The sequence below is a fragment of the Lontra canadensis genome, unplaced genomic scaffold (genome assembly GCF_010015895.1).
Source record: "Lontra canadensis isolate GAN:19392208 unplaced genomic scaffold, GSC_riverotter_1.0 scaffold12, whole genome shotgun sequence".
Taxonomy (NCBI): domain Eukaryota; kingdom Metazoa; phylum Chordata; class Mammalia; order Carnivora; family Mustelidae; genus Lontra; species Lontra canadensis.
Genome location: NW_022631006.1, coordinates 27,930,227 through 27,948,223, shown reverse-complemented (window position 1 = coordinate 27,948,223; position 17,997 = coordinate 27,930,227). Strand labels below are relative to the sequence as shown.

Here is a 17,997-nt window from a genome sequence, read left to right as displayed (position 1 = left end):
TTTTTGGAGCATAACAAATAACATGGAGGACAAGGGGAGATGGAGAGGAGAAGGGAGTTGAGGGAAATTGGAAGGGGAGATGAACTGTGAGAGACTATGGACTTTGAAAAACAATCTGAGGGTTTTGAAGGGGCAGGGGGTGGAAGGTTGGGGGAGCCAGGTGGTGGGTATTTTGTCCACGTGGGTATCCACGTATTGCATGGAGCACTGGGAGTGGTGCATAAACAATGAATTCTGTTACACTGAAAATAAATAAATAATTAAAAAATTGTTGCAAGATTAGCAATAAATCTTGAATCAAAAATCCATGTTGAGTTATCAATAGTTGAAAAAGTTTTAGTTTTCAACCTATAAACTCAGTTTAACCAATATGTATAAATCATTATATTATTTTTCTAATTAATAAAGGTAAATACATGAGACTTTAAAATTTTTGCACACATTTCTCTAAAGCAGCTGAAAGATCCTGGGTAAACTTTCTCAGACTTTTAAAAGCATCTTAGTAACTCATGTAAGAGTGTATGCATGTATAAGAAAAACATGTTGCTTTTTTAAATTTAATATAATGAGAGTTTCTAATTTAAAAAATATGACAAAAATATGAACCTGGAAGTGATTAAATAAAAATTGAAATCAAACAAACCAACATAAAAGAGAAACTGAGAGGGAGAATAGAAAAAAAGGTCATACTATCTGTCTGGGACACCTGCTGCCTTAGAATGCACTAGAACAGAATCAATCTGCAGAAAGAGAAAGTGTAATCTAAATTCAGACAGCCCTCTCTACCTTATCCCTAAAATATACCTCCCACCAGCACTCCTCATGAATAGTATTATATTAAGGGGACTAAAGTCTTTAACTGCATTATTACAAAAAAGTAAAAATGCTAATAGCTTAGGGAGATTCAATATTTGGATTTACCTTTGCATATCATTCAAATGACTAAATTTTCCCCCATGGTAAATCAGAGATAAGGGGAGAAGAAAATTAGGAATCACGAGTGACAAACGGCAGGTCAAGTCCAGAGACAGATTTCATGGACTTCACAAGCATGCAAATGTCTTGGTTTCCACACTCAGCTGACATGAGTTTCTTCTCCTGCATATGGTCCCTGAGTTAAAGATCTTAAAACAGGAAAAAATTTGTTTCACAAAACCTAGCTGAATTAGGTAAGAAAACTACATCCTTCCTTGAAACAACACAAATATTTACCCTGAAGTGACTCAGATTGAAACAATCACCATCTCTGGGATTAACCCCAGCAGAGTGACCAAAAAAAATAAATAAATAAATAAATAAAAATAAAATAAATCTCCTGACACTAGATCCACTTAGCATTTTTTTTACTAGAATTTGTCTAATTACTAAGGGCTTTCTTATTTTAGTTTGCATAGATGCATCTTGGCTATTATCTCATCTGATCTTCATATTCAGTTTGTGCAGTAGAGAGAGCAGATATATTATTATTTATAGATTTAAAAAATTCACATTTAAAAAGACTAAATGACTTGCCTAAGATTATATGGTTACCAAATTGCAGAACTAGTGACTTCAGTAAGATGGAATAATTCCCAAAGAAGGAAAGAAGGGTTTTTCCTGTAACATTCATGATACTATCCAAAATTGTAAAATATTAAAGGACAATAGAGGTTCCCATCATCCAATTTAGCTATCCCACTGAATTGATAACTAGTTGTGTGGGTGAAATTTGTGTAAGTGAATAAAGTTGTGTATGATATCAACTGTAGTATCAATTAAATATCTTATGTTCTTCAGCTTAACCCACATTTGTCAAAACTCATAGTAATGGGCAAGAATGTATTTTAATAATTAAAACAGGAGAATCAATATCATATCAGAAACCACACTCATTTTGAAAATTTCATTACATAGATTCATGTCATCAGGGGTGGTTTTAAGGTTTACTTTACAGCACAAAGATAAGTCACTTTATTTTATCATATGAGTTAAACAAAATATTTGAGAATGTGAATTAACTAATGAATGGGTGAGACTAAATTTCAAAAAGGTAATGTTTAGGACAAAATTTTTTTTAATTTTTTTTATTAATTAATTTATTTTTTTCAGCATAACAGTATTCCTTGTTTTTGCACCACACCCAGTGCTCCATGCAATCTGTGCCCTCTCTAATACCCACCACCTGGTTCCCCCAACCTCCCACCCCCTGCCGCTTCAAACCCCTCAGGTTGTTTTTCAGAGTCCATAGTCTCTCATGGTTCACCTCCCCTTCCAATTTCCCCCAACTCCCTTCTCCTCTCTAACTCCCCTTGTCCTCCATGCTATTTGTTATGCTCCACAAATAAGTGAAACCATATGATAATTGACTCTCTCTGATTGACTTATTTCACTCAGCATAATCTCTTCCAGTCCAGTCCATGTTGCTACAAAAACAAATTCTTACTAGTGAAGAGCAAGCCATGTTTTCTAATCTGTAGAAGAATCCATTTGCACTGGGTGTTATACAGAACTGATGAATTACTGAACTCTATAGCTAAAATTAATGATGCACTATAAATTGGCTAATTGAATTTTAAAGAAATCCATTAGAATGGAACACCTAGGAAGCACATACTGTGCTCCCTCATCTTGGAGAAAAACAATCTATTGTTTCAGAATTAATGGAAATACAAACACTGAATATAATGATAGAATACATGCACAAAACAGAGTGAAAATGAATTCACACTCAAAGAATGTGGACAAATGAGAGAAAGAGAATTACAAGAAAGAGAGCAATCAGGAAGGAAAAGCAAAAGGTTGATGGAGAGAAGCTGCAAGGAAAATAAAGGAATAAAAGATAAGGCAAATGTAAAAAGTAACTGAGAAAATGAGTGTATAAAATAGAACTAGCAGGAAGAGAATGGGCAAATGGGAAAAGCAAAAAGAAGCAAGAGGAAATGAATGGGGAGAGATGAGGGAGGAGACACTAGGAAGGTGATCAGTCTCTAAACACCTGGTTCCAGGAGCTGATCTGATGGCAGCTCGAATCTAGGCATCCTCAGTGTGGGCTGTGGATACTGTGTCTGCACTCTGAGAAAGAGGAGAGGATATGAGCCCCCTCTACGCCTGCACATCTTCAATACCAGATGTGTTTTTCTACCAGTTGACCTAACAAGGAAGGTTAGGGATAATGAAAATATTCAGGTCTCTATCTGGGCCTACATTGACCATACTTCTTTGCCCTGACAAAAGCAAAGTGCTGGTCCCTGTGAGAGTCATTGTTTTGGGCTTCTTTCCCCCGGGAATTCATTTTATGCAGAGTAATGTTCCTCTGATGCATGTCTGTTTTCAGTCTCTGTGATGAGCACAATTTGAGAAGCACAGGAACAGAAGGTATATAAATGAGAACAGAAGAAAGTAGATTAAAGAATGGTATGCAATTCCATCTGTTACTAACAGGGAATAGAGGTAGATCCAGAAAAATAAAAGCAGAGGAAGAGTAGGAGACTTTCAGAATGCTCCCCGAGGCTTACAATTGTCAACCCAGAGAAGCATGAAATAACTGTAAGTGAGCACTCAAAAAGCACGAAACCTAAAATTAGGCAGAAGGAGCTACTGACACTTTCCTAAGAGCAGGTTTCTATAGGGAGAGTAAGAGAGAAATGCAGAGGCCAATAGGTATCTAGGTGGATAAAAGACAGAAAGAAACTCCTAAGCTAACCTGAAGGACATTCAAGATATATGTTTTTTTCTATTTCAACTTGCTTAGATTCACTATCTGTGTGTTTACATATATGTGAATAAGTATCCCCATGCCCAAATAAGTGCCCATGTGTTATAAATTCCTTTTGCATAACATTTGGGTGCTAGATACAAATGTTATTAATCACATAGAACATATGCTCTTTTTTAAAAAAAAGATTTTATTTATTTGACAGAGAGAGAGACAACAGGTAGGCAGAGAAGCAGGCAGAGATAGAGGGGGAAGCAGGCTCTCCACTGAGCAGAGAGCCTGAAATGGGGCTCGATCCCAGGACCCTGAGATCATGACCTGAGCAGAAGGCAGAGGCTTAACCCACTGAGCCACCCAGGCACCCCAGAACATATGTTCTGATGTTTCCTGATAAGTGTGCCCTAAAACATCAGCATATTGGCTAAATTTCCCATGAGTTTCCTTATAGACTTTTTAAGATTGGTTTTTCTTTAGTTTCCCCCCCCCTTTTTTTTTTCCCTCTTCCTACCTTCTCCTCCTAGGAATGCTATTAAAAATTTCTGCCAAATGTATACCTGGAAGTTTTCTTTCTCCAGTTTTCCACATCACTTTTTTTTTCTTTATTTAAATTCAATTAGCCAATATATAGTACATTAGTTTCAGATGTAGATGTAGTGTTCAATATTTTATCAGTTACATGTAAATTTTTATCAGTTACATGTAAAATCCAGTGCTCATCACATCACTTGCCCTCCTTAATACCCATCACCCAATTACTCCACTCCCCCACCCATTTCCCCTCCAGCAAGCCTTACTGTTTATTAGAGTTAAGAGTCTCTCATGGTTTGTCTCCCTCTTATGACTTCCCCTTCAGTTTTCCCTCCACTACCCTCTGATCCTCTGTCCTGTGTCTGATGTTCTATAGATGAGGGAAGCCATATAATTGTCTTTCTATGACTTACTTTGCTCAGAAAAGGAACCTCCAGTTCCATCCATGTCAATGTAAATGGTCAGTATTCATCCTTTCTGATGGCTGAATAATATTCCATTGTATATATATACCACATCTTCTTCACCCATTCATCTATCCATGGATATCCCAGCTCCTTCCACAGTTTGGCTACTGTGGAGATTGTTGCTATGAACATTGGGGTGCAGGTTCTGCTTCAGATCACTACATTTGTATCTTTAGGGTAAATATCTAGTAGTGCATTGCTGGGTTATAGTGTAGCTCTATTTTTATCTTCTTGAGGCACCTACATACCATTTTCCAGAGTAGCTGTGCCATGTCACTTTTGAGGTTTATTTATGTATGGGATAGAGAGAGGGAGAGAGTGAGTATGAGCAGGGAGAGGAGCAGAGGGAGAAAAAAACAAGCAGACTCCCTACTGAGCAGGGAGCCCAACTTAAGGCTTAATCCCAAGACCCTGATATTATGACCTGAGCTGAAATCAAGAGTCATAAGCCTAACTGACTCAGTAACCCAGTTACCCCCTTCCATTTCACTTTTAATGGCACTTAAAAAAAATTTGGGGTCCTGGATGGCTCAGTCTGTTAAGCATCTAACTCTTGATTTCGGCTCAGGTCATGATCTCAGCGTTGTAAGAAGCCCCACATTGGGCTCCTCACATAGTACAGAGTCTGCTTGAGATTCTCCCTCTCCCTCGCCCCTCCCCTTGCTCTCTCTCTCTCTAATAAATAAATTTTTTAAAAAGATTTATTGAAATATAATCAACATACAAAATTTACCATTTTAAATATATAGCTCAAGGGTTTTAAGTGTATGTTCAGGGATAGATAAACATTACCATGATAAATTTTAAAGCATTTTCATATTCCCCCAAAAGAAAACTCATATTATAGTCATTCCCCATCCCACTCACTCTTCTATTTCCCATCTCTATCAATTTGCCTTGTCTGTAGATTTTCACCAACTGAATTTTATAGGATATGGTCCTTTGTGATTGGCTCCTTTCACATAGAATAATGTTTGAGTTCAAACATCTTTGTAGCATGTCACAATATGTCATTCCTTTTTACTGTCAAACTGTATTCCATTATATCCATAGTCCTTTAAAAAAAAAAACTACTCTTGCATGTAATTCAAAATCAAGAGAAATATAGTTCTATGTTCCATTACAGTACTGCATTACAAAAAGCAATCTTTCATGTTTTAAATAATTCATGCCAATAATCAAACTTGAACAAGTATCACAATATGAGTATTTACTTATAAAATGCCTCTAAATTATAAGAATATACAAATACATATATAGCAATATAGTAACATACAATAACATAACCAGAAATATAATTCTAAGTAGAATTCTTCCTTAGACCAGATTACAGTCTGAAAAGGGGAAATATTTATGCAAGCAATATTATGACCATTTAAGGATTTAAATAAAATTACACCAATGGATGGATGCTGATTATTAACATCGTAGTTAGTTTAAAATGAAGAATACACACCTCTTATTTTTCTTACCACTTGTGAATGATAATTTTAAAAATCTCATTTCAAAACTAAGAATCTGAAATGTAATTGCTTTATTTTTCTCATCTGTCAAATGAGTATGTCATACTGTATGTTCTACATGACCAATTTCAGCTCTACCATGCTTTGATTAGACAAGATATTTAAAATATTTTATATATTCTGATAAGTTTTACATGGAAATATTTGTGGGCAGGATATCATCTGGCTATCATTCTGAGATCTAAGGTAAAAGTAGGTTATGGATACATGACAAACAAATAAAAGTGTATTAGTATTCATTAGTATTTAAGAATAGGGTGTATAGCAGATTCAGGATTGGGACCCAACCAAGGGTGTACCTAGGGGAATACCTCTATGTGAGGAAAATACAGGATTTTTGTTAAGACCCTAAACCAGTTTGGAACAAAGGTGCACAAGGGAACCAAAGCAGAACAATGTGATAGGAACAAATAAGGCACACATTTAGAAAACAAGACATAGAGATACCAATCAAGAACTAGGGATTCTAGAGGAGCCAAAGAAAGAAGCACTTGCAAAAGTACTTTGCCCTATGGAAATGAAGTAAAGCGACAAACCTGAACATTAGAGACAAGGCACCACAGCTAACTGAGAAAACAACACACCTAACAAATTTAATAATGGTTAAGTTCTGTTTTCATCAAGAAATTTCCACTATTCTTCAAGCAAAGTATCCCAGAGTCCTAGAGGAGCATAAGTATATAGAAGCACATGGTTAAATGAGAATGAGAGTGTGATTATGAAAAAAACATCTTAGGGATGGATCAAGAAATGGAGGGTAGAAGGGTCAACTCAAAACACAAGACACTTATGGGACATGCATTTTTTCCAGCTACACAAGTGTTGGATGTGGTAAATATATTTACCTGGAGAAGAGCTATGGAAAAGATGAAAAGGTGGTTATAACAGATAATACTTTGTTATCCTACAGACAGAGGAGAGATGGAGAGGGAGAACAGCACAATGGTGACAGAACTCATCCTCCTCAGTCTAACCCAGTCTCAACATGCTCAACTCCTAGTCTTCATGTTAGTCTTAGTTTTCTAACTCATCATCCTTCCTGGAAATTTCCTCATGATCTCACCATCAGATCAGACCCTGGCCTCACAGCCTCACAGCCCCACTCTACTTCCTTTCTGGGCAATATGGCTTTCCTTGATGCATCCTATTCCTTCATTGTGGTTCTGAGGATGCTGGTGGACTTCCTCTCTGAGAAGAAAATAATCCCCTACAGAGGCTGCATCACTCAGCTCTTTTCCTTGCACTTTCTGGGGGCAGGGGAGATGTTCCTTCTTGTGATGGCCTTTCACCATGACATCGCCACCTGTCATCCTTAGCACTATTCCACAGTCATGAACCCTAGAGTCTGCTATGCTTTGCTGCTGGCTCTGTGGCTTGGAGGCTTCACTCATTCCAGTACAAGTAGCCCTATTCACCGCTTGCCTTGTGGTCCAAACAAGCTGAATAACTTCTGTGATGTGTCACAGGTCATCAAGCTGGCCTGCACAGACACTTTTGTGGTGGAGCTCCTGATGGTCTCCAGCAGTGGCCTGCTCACCCTGCTGTACATCCTGGGACTTCTGGCCTTCTATGCAGTCATCCTCTACCATTCGCAGGGACATTCCTCTGAAGGGAAGAATAAGGCTCTCTCCACGTGTACCACACACACTATCATTGTGTTTCCAATGTTTGGACCTGCCATCTTCATCTATACTCGCCTATTCAGAGTCTTCCCAGCTGACCAAGTGGTTTCTCTCTTTCACATGGTCATCTTTCCTTTGATGAATCCTGTGATTTATACTTTTCACAACAAGGAAGTGAAAGCTTCCGTGAGGAGGTTATTGAGTCATCACATGGTTTGCTGAATGAAATAGAAGAATGGGACAAACAACAAAAGAGAAAATCCAGCTGGAATTGATTAAATCACTTATACATTAATGCACTGAATCATTCAGTCATTTTAGCAAATACTATATTTATTAGGTACTTGCAATTTTCAGGCACTGTTCTAGCTATGTGAATAAGGCAGTAAGATTCCAGGTCTCCTAGGGTTATATTCAGGTAGATAAACACAGTTCAAATTATTAAATTCAAAATAAGCCATAATATCCAAAAGAGGTAGTTCTCTGAAGAAAATAAAAAATAGTGTTATGATAGAGTTAGACTGGGAGATGCTATTTGCTTTGCTTTGGGCTGTTAAGCAATGTCTTTTAGAGCAGTAGTTAGCTGATATCCAGACAACTTAAAAGACACACCCATGGAATTACATGCAGACAGAAAATTCTAGAAAAAGAAGATGACCAGTATAAGGGTACAAAGATCTTATAAACTTGTACATTTCTAGACCACAAAAAGAATGTAGTAGCTTGTCAAATACGTTGATATATATAAATAAGTATGCATTAAATACTGAGTACAAAAAATACTATGTCTTGTTACACACACACACACATACATATACATGTATATATGTATGTATGTTGCTTATTTTACAGGATCACTGTCATACATGTATCTCTATATACACATATGTGTGTGTATATATATATATACACACATACATATATGTGTGTGTGTAAATGCATGACAGTGGTCCTGTAAGGAACATGTAATAGGAATATTGATACGATTGCATTAAAATCTGTTTTCTTATCAAATGTTTTATATTTATTTCTATTGTTTCACATTTGCTGCTTTCTTTTGGTTTGATAAAGGCACTATGACTTTAATACTGTAGGAGTTACCCGAACATATGGCCCTAAGTAGTAAGGCTCCTGTCACTCTCTACCGTAACTACTAACATGCCTTTCTAGAACTATGTTCATAAAAACTAGAACCCTCATGTCAGTAATATTTACACATTAGAATATACAGCCTCTAGAACCTGGAGAGAACTACCAGACATTGTTTTCTTCTTATTGGTTTAGTGATTGAGGTACAAGATGCAATACTTTAACTTTTAAGCTGATGTCATAGCATACTTTACAAATGTGGCAGGACCCTGTCACTTCAAAGAATGAGGTTTTTGTGCTCATTCTGTCTCATTGTTGGTCTGCTAGTAATCAACCATGATTACAGTGTTATGGTTAAATTAGATAGAGGGTTATTTTCTAGTGTAAAACAAATCATAGTATCTTAGTCCAATGTTGGTATAGTAGTACCACAGTATCACCAGAGACTCCAAAACCTCCTGTGTGTATGCTCTTTTTTAAATGATTTGTCACAAAATGCCTGTAGAAATTCCACACACCACACTTGTATTCCAGAAAGACTGAATAATAAAAGGATGTGTGCCATCATATGTTCATTTTCCTTTCAATCCATTCTTTTCATTTCTAAAAATATGCTCTGTATCATATGCTACCTAATCCATGAAGACTGCATTTGAAGGACTCTGAGTCACTTGACCTCCAGATGCTTACAAATGAGTATCACTGTTAGATTAACACGAGGTAGGAGGAAAGGACGACAAAGAATATACACACACATATACACACTCACACTACCTTAGCCCAGACATCTGCAGTACTTCTGTGGCTCACTCTGAAACTCAGCCACACTTCCATGGCTCTAGCTCTCCTAGGGAAATGGGCCACAACACTTCTGACTTTTGCATAGTAGCTGTTATAACCAGAATAATGGTCTCCCAAAGAAGTCCACACCCTTAACAGGGAACTTGTGAATATGTTACCTTACATGGCAAAAAGACCTTTGCAGATATGATTGTTTATAAAGCTTCAGATGGGGAAATTATCCTGGATAATCTGGGTGGACTAATCTAATGCATGAGTGTTAAAAAGCATTGAACCTTTCAGGGATTCAGAGAAAGCAAAATTAATACAGGAAGGATGAGACATGAGGAGGCTTTAATATACTGTTTCTGGCTTTGAAGAGGAAGAAGACATGACCAACGAATACAGGCAATGCCTAAACCACGAGAACCACCCCAGACTAAATATCAGCAAGGAAACAGAGATGTTATTCTACAACCACCTGGAATGAAAGTTGGCCCATAGCCAACATGAGCCTGGGAGCAGTTTCTATCTCAAAGCTTCCAGTAAGGAGTATTGTCCTGCCAACCACCTGATTGTATCACAGTGAGACCAATGTTGGATTTTGGACCTACACAGATATGACATAATAAATTTGAGTTGAATGAAACCTCTATGTTTATGGAGACTTGTTAAAGGAGAAGAAGAAAATAGAACATATGGCCACATCCTTGGGATGTCTTCTCTTGTCCTTCCAGCTTAATCTGGGGGTAGCTTCCAGTTGACATTCATCTTTCATTTCCTTGAACATTTGCTGCTAGCATTTCAACTTTCTTGTCACTAGAGTAATTAAACTCCTTCTGTTTTTTTTTTTAATTTTTATTTATTTATTTGACAGACAGAGATCACAAGTAGGCAGAGAGGCAGGCAGAGAGAGATGAGGAAGCAGGCTCCCCGCTGAGCAGAGAGCCCGATACGGGGCTCGATCCCCAGACCCTGGGATCATGACCTGAGCCGAAGGCAGAGGCTTTAACCCACTGAGCCACCCAGGTGCCCCAAACTCCTTCTGTTTTATATATGTACCATGTTTAACTGAAAGCGTTTGCCTATAAATATTTACAGGACTTAACATTAGTATAAAACTAACACTTTCCCAATTAGACCTGAGAAAATATGGAGGTGGGGAGAGACAAAGGGCATCACTCTTCCAGGAGTCAGCCCCTACACAGAATTTTTACCAAGTAGCTGCCTGATAATACTATTTACTTTTATGTTATTGGCCACTTTTACTTGCAAAGAAGGCTGTACAATGTCGTTTAATGAGTTCAGGTGTCAGTTACCAATGAAGATGGGAGAAGGTTACTCAGCAGTCTCTGCTACACAGTTGAGCCTCATGGCTAAACTAGTCACTGGTGAGGAAAATGAAAAACTGATTGGCTCAGGCTAGTGAGATGCAGCTTTTTGGACACGGATAGATACTCCATGGGAGTGTGGACACCTGATCCCAGGAAAATCTGCCTTTTTTTTTTTTTTTTTCAAGAAAGAAAGGTCATGGTTGGGAAACTGCCATAGCCAGTTATAAACACTGTTAGTTTAATATTGCTCTACAATTCTAGTTAGTGAAATAAGGCACAAGAAATGTATTAGAAAAAATATTATTAATGTTTATAGATCATTTATCAGTAACCCCCAAAAAAGAAGACAATTAACTGGGAAAAATTTACAAATGAGATTTCTACAATGATATCATTTACAGCTTAAATATTTTAAAAAAAGGAGACAGGGGCACCTGGGTGGCTCAGTGGGTTAAAGCCTCTGCTTTCAGCTCAGGTCATGATCTCAGGGTTCTGGGACCAAGCCCTGCATCGGGCTCTCTGCTTGGCAGGGAGCCTGCTTCCCCCTCTCTCTCTGCCTACCTCCCTGCCTACTTGTGATCTCTCTCTCTGTGTCAAATAAATAATAAAAATCTTTAAAAAATAGCATAATAAACTCAAAAGGTTATAAAGAAAGCAAAACAAATTCTTAGTCGAATGAATTGTTATTTAATTGCAAAGATGAAAAATGATCTCACATTATTTTTTTAAGATATTTATTTATTTATTTATTTATTTATTTATTTATTTATTTGACAGACAGATATCACAAGTAGGCAGAGAGGCAGGCAGAGAGAGAAGGAAGCAGGCTCCCTGCTGAGCAGAGAGCCTGATGTGGGGCTCCATCCCAGGACCCTGGGATCATGACCTGAGCTGAAGGCAGAGGCTTTAACCCACTGAGCCACCCAGGCACCCCTATCTCACATGATTTATCAATAAATTCCAGCTAGAGTTTAAATGTGAAAATTTCAGTCTTAATAAAATTTAGAATTAAAATAATCCAGAATATTTTTATTTTTCCTAAATATCACATTAATCAATGCTTAATATAGAAAACAAACTACAACAAAAGAATGAACATCATACAAAATTCTCATAATTCAATTCTAGTCCTATCTTTCCACTGCCTACCTGAATACTGAATATTGTCTTTAAAGTATTATCAACTTTATAGATGGAAAATGGTGTCTCATTTCTGTCATGTCAAAACTGCATTTAACAATCCCAATTACTTATTTACTACCAGTCTCTGAGGAATTTAAACCAATCAAATGAGTTTTCTCCTCTGTGCGTTCTACCAAGGGATACACTGATATACTATTGTCTTTTGAATTTCAGAGCAGAAAATAAAATCATTGGATGATTAAGCCTCTATTTCATACTGATGTTACTTCTGAAGTCCAAGTGCAAACCGGTAGGTTACATAATCCTGATCTGTTACTTTACCTTTCATACCACATCTATCCCATTATTTTCATTAATAACCTTAAATGTGTCTGTAAGTGATAATTACAAATGCCAAAATGATAAAGGGAGAGCTGAAAGGGAAAAATTAACCTTGAACATACCTGATTTGTTACAAGTGGAAAAAAAAATTACAAAAATCAGAAACACCATACCAATGATTGCTGGAAATTAAGATAATTCAGCAATCCAGACTAAGTAAATTATTCTTAGAGAAAAGAAATCTAAGTATTTCTTGTTTAATGTTCAAATTGTTTGACTATCCTTATTAGGTTGTATGATCTCATTCTTTGAATTATAGCAGAAATATAGAGAACATTTCTTTGTTGTTTTTAGAAATTATTTTAAAAGAAATAAATAATAGAAATGCAAGGATAAAGTGCCTGATTCATGGCTTTGAAAATCACAGAATGTCACCACTCATAAAATATTGACACTATCATTAACTTCTTAGGAATTATTAGAAAAACGTGAGAAAATTCAACTTTCCTATGGCAACATTCTGAAAATGACCAAGTAGTTAAATGCTCATTAAGAAAAAAAAATTAGAGATAGCATCTTGTCTATGACCCTATCTCTGCCAGACCCATGTGCACCTGCAAATGTACTTACTGCATACTTCAGACAAATAAAGAAGATCCAGGGGCTATAGCTTAGGTAAGTAAGATCGCTGTCTTATAGTGGGTATGAAGCACAAAAAAGGAGTACATATTCACATCTGTGAATGAGAACTAACAAACATTTTTATTTTCAGTTCTATTACCTTGTGAAAGAAGGAAGTTTTTATGTACTCTTAATGATGGTGTCAAACATAATGGAAGATTATGAGCCATTTACAATAACTGTGCATCTTAGTGACAGTAACTATACATAGAAAGGAAAATATGATTAAATGTTATTACGGTTATCTAGATAGACTATATTTTTAAAAATTTGAACTGTGTAACTCTAAAGTTAAAATGTACTCCAAAACCATGTATATTCTATTTTCTTTTCTGACAATCTGCATTAGTCCTGGGTCTAGGCTTTCATAAAAGCAAGGGAAGGACTGGAGATGAACAGCAAGCCCGGAATAAGACTTGAAAGAGCTACAATCAGGCAAACAGAAAGGTTTTTAAAAAGTGAATTTGTATACATCAAGCCCTGACATATTCCCTTGATATGTGTGTGTTTTTTAAAAGTTCATTTAGCTTAGATGAATCCACTTCAGTCAGTAACATAATACCTATGATTTTTTCCATCTCAGCAAAGTTAAAGGTTAAAAGAACTTAAAGGAAGTAACTGTGAGAAAGGATAGGTCCAAGGAAGCTAAGTAACCCAAGATGGCACTCTATTCAAACAATCCATTATATTTTATTTTTTTAAGAGATTTTTTATCTATTGAATAGACAGCGAGAGATACAGTGGGAGAGGGAACACAAGCAAGGGGAGTGAGAGAGGGAGAAGCAGACTTCCCGCTGAGTAGGGAGCCTGATGTGGGGCTCAATCCCAGGACCCTCAGATCATGACCTGAGCCGAAGGCAGATGCTTAATGGCTGAGCCACCCAGGGGCCCCCATATTTTAAATTTTTTAAAGCCATGTTTACAAATGTCAATGATTCACCTTACATATCTTTACCCCTCACTAATGGAGTTAAGTGGAATAAGACTACAATGGTAAACTTCACTAGTCTTAATAAAAGTGATTTAGATGTTTCTATACACTTACATATGTGAAAACATATGACTTAAAAACAGATACCAGATCAAAATAGATTTTTAATTCAATTTTGCAACAACTAGATAAGCATTCACAGATAGGATACACTTCATGTCTAATCACATGAAGAGTTAAGCAATATGTAAAGGAGCACCTATAGTTCTGAGAGTCAATCTGGTCATTCAAGTCTAAAAAGTTTAATTTTTCTCAGTAATTGCCTTTAATCTCAGCTATAAGTGTTTCTACATGCAACCTTCTATCCACAGTATGTTCATGGACTATAATCAGTTCAGGAAGCATAACGAAGATTATGTGACTTCAGCAATATTTAATATGGCAAACCTTTTTTTTTTAAGATTTTATTTGAGAGAGGATGAGCAGAGGGAGAGGGAGAAGGAATCTGAAGATATCTCCATGGATTCATCTCAAGCCTCCAAGGGGCTCATCTATTCATGATATCATGACCTGAGCTGAAACCAAGAGTTGGATGCTTAAGTGATTGAGCCACTCAGGTGTCCCTAATATGGCAAACTTTTTACTGCATACTGAGACTGTCACAAAAAAAGTGTTAGTAAATGACTCCCTGAAAGATAAAAATCTGTTTTGCTGATGCCTTCCAGAACTTTTTTCTATCATTCTAATAAGTTAAATGTTCACATACAGTCTGATCTGTAGCTGAACAAGAAGGGAGAGGTTTTCTCAAATGTCTAACTGACCTTACCCCTATAACCAACACACACATTTCACTTATTTGACTCCATGCCCTCCACACTTTCTACTGTCATGTGGTCCTATGAAATATCTCCTGCAAAATACCTGCAAAGTAGTCATGTTATCAAAATGGTTGTTTGCCTACATATGAGACAGCATGTAAGTAAAGATCCGGTTTACTGACTTCTCAGTCCCTATGACACCCTGTTTTTTTCTTCTTCTAGGCAAGCTCTGACAAACATGCAAAAGGATAAATGGATCTCCTGAACAACAGATCAAGTGTTTCTGAGTTCATCTTGCTCGGACTTTCCAGTTCTCAAGAAATTCAAATATTCTTTTTTGCAATCTTCTTTCTTGTCTATGTAGCCATCATAGTAGGAAACCTCCTCATTGTGATCTCTGTAATAGTTGACAACCATCTTTACTCCCCCATGTATTTCTTTCTGGCAAATTTATCATTTTTTGACTTGTGTCTTTCTTCTGCTACAACTCCCAAAGTGATTGCAGACTTCCTTAGAAAATGCAAGACCATCTCCTTATGGGGCTGCATGGCCCAGATGTTTTTGGTACATTTCTTTGGGGGTGGAGAGATGTCTCTTCTGATAGCTATGGCCATGGATAGGTATGTTGCCATATGTAAACCCTTGCACTATAAGACCATCATGAATCGCAGGGCTCTCGTTGTACTTCTACTGCTCTCGTGGGCAACTGGGTTCATACATACCACAAGCCAGATGGTTTTCACTGCAGGTTTACCTTTCTGTGGTCCCAACGTTGTGGACAGCATTTTCTGTGACCTTCCCCTGGTCATCAAGCTTGCCTGCACTGACACCTATATCCTAGAGCTCTTGGTGATTGCAAACAGTGGACTCCTCTCCCTGGTCTGCTTCATTTTCTTGCTCATATCCTATATTGTCATGCTGGTCACCATCTGGCAGCACTCCTCCGGGGCATCCTCCAAGGCAGTGTCCACACTATCTGCTCACATCACTGTGGTCACTCTCTTCTTTGGTCCCACTATCTTCATCTATGCTTTCCCATTCAGTAGTTACTCTGTAGATAAGTTTCTTTCTGTGTTTTACTCTATAATTACCCCCCTCCTTAACCCAATTATTTATACTCTGAGGAATCAGGAAATGAAAGCAGCCATTAAGAGACTCAGCAGCCAGCATCTTGGTTCCTGGTTCACTTCCTAAGTAATGTCTGTAACAACTGATTATTTGTGGTCTCTGCTATTTAGGGGTTTTGAGTCTTACATATTTATTGGAATAATTACAATGAAAATGTTAAATACTATTTATTTCCCTCAAAATTCATAGAACCATTAATGTCACTTTTATTAAAAATTTAATGGAAAATATTCATTAACACAGATTCAATATATAAATAAACGTGCATTCATTAATTCCTTGTCAGGATTTAAGGAAGCAACCCTGTTGAATGTTTAAAACACCTAATTATAAATATTCTTACAAAAATTTCATATAGTTTTAATGGCTCAGTATGTAAAAATAGGTAAATTTAGTATGACAATACATTATATGGTGTTTAACATCATTTTTTTCCCTAAAACTGTATTTAGTATCATAATAGGTGTTAAAATATCTGTCAATATTTGTCAAACCATATGAGGTCTTCACAGAGGAATTGTGATTTGAATGAGGGTAACTTTCTCACTATATGGCCTCAGTATACTACATATTTAGTAGAAGATAAAAATATGCCTAAAAATAAATATTTTCAACATATCTCTGTGTACTTGAATAGTTTTTAAAGAATCATTATCAACTGAAATACTAAAAATTAAAACCATGAACTGTTTAGTGTAGCTTGCTCTACCAGATCACATGGACACTTAATTTCTTAAAAAAAAGAAAAAAATATATATATTTATTGAACAGAGAGAAAGAGAGTGAGAGAGAGACAGTAAGAGAGGGAATACAAGCAAGGAGAGTGGAAGAGGGAGAAGCCTCTGAGCAGAGAGCCTGATTCGGGGCTTAATCCCAGAAGCCTGGGATCATGACCTGAGCTGAAGACAGAGGCTTAAGGACTGAGCCACCCAGGTGCCCCTCACTCAATGCTTTTTCAACTGAATTTCATCATTCGTGAAACATTAAAAAAAATATTTACTAGGTACCAATCATTTTCCAAAGCAATATAGATACATGGTTATAGACACAGACCTGGTTCCTGTTCTGGAGAAAGTAACCAAGGGGAAGGATCTATGTTAGGGGCGGTGGTCTCAGAAGACCACTTTAAAGGGAGACATTCATACAAACCAGTTAAAAAAAACTTCAGAATTAGAGATTTGAGCAAAGAAAAGAGCCTTCCAGACAAAAGGGCCAGTGTAAACACACTGTAAAGTGAGAGTTTGTTAAGTATTAAAGGTAGACTTTGGTGAAGGAGGTTGATGAATAAAAGGGAGAAGAGCTATGCTGAGATTTTATAGAAAGGAAAACCAGAATTTTCAGGCCTAGTAGATTCCTCTTTATTGTCAACGTAAAGCCGCTAATGTGTTTTGAGAATAAGGAGGATGGGATCCAACATACATTACATTACGGTATACCTCTGTCCTCTTAAGTGGAGAATATAATGTAGCTAAAGTGAAGGCAGAGGGAATAGTTAATGGACTGTTTAAGATAGGAAGCCTGAATTTATTAATAATACAAATATTGAGTTTATGGAATCTATAAAGACTTCCAAAGACAATTAGAAAACCTAAAGCTATTTTAACATCTTGGGGACCAAGATGGCTTTTTTGATGTCTTTTTAATACATTTTTAAATGTCTCAGTTTTAAAAATATTTTAATATTTTGTTTTACTATGAAAACTTTTGAATATAGTTCACACACACATTACATTAGTTTCAGGTGTACAGCATAGTGATTTGAGAAATTTTATGTATTATGCTACTATGCTTACCAGAAGTATAACTCCATCTGTCACCATACAACACCATTACAATATCATTGACTATATTCTTTATGTTGTGACTTTTATTCCTGTGACTTCTTCTTTCCATAACTGAAAGCCTGTATCTCCCACTCACCTTCACCTTCCTGTCCCC

The 17,997-nt window shown here is 36.8% G+C and overlaps 1 protein-coding gene and 1 pseudogene across 1 annotated transcript; both read left to right on the top strand.

Annotated features, from left to right (window-relative positions):
* The first annotated feature begins 7,133 nt into the window (after window positions 1-7,133).
* LOC116867522 lies at window positions 7,134-8,056 on the top strand (annotated as a pseudogene).
* Window positions 8,057-15,183: 7,127 nt separating this feature from the next.
* On the top strand, window positions 15,184-16,125 carry LOC116867451 (olfactory receptor 4K13-like). The gene has a single exon (XM_032857083.1). The coding sequence runs from the start codon at window positions 15,184-15,186 to the stop codon at window positions 16,123-16,125; it is 942 nt and encodes a 313-aa protein (XP_032712974.1).
* The last annotated feature ends 1,872 nt before the right edge of the window (window positions 16,126-17,997 follow it).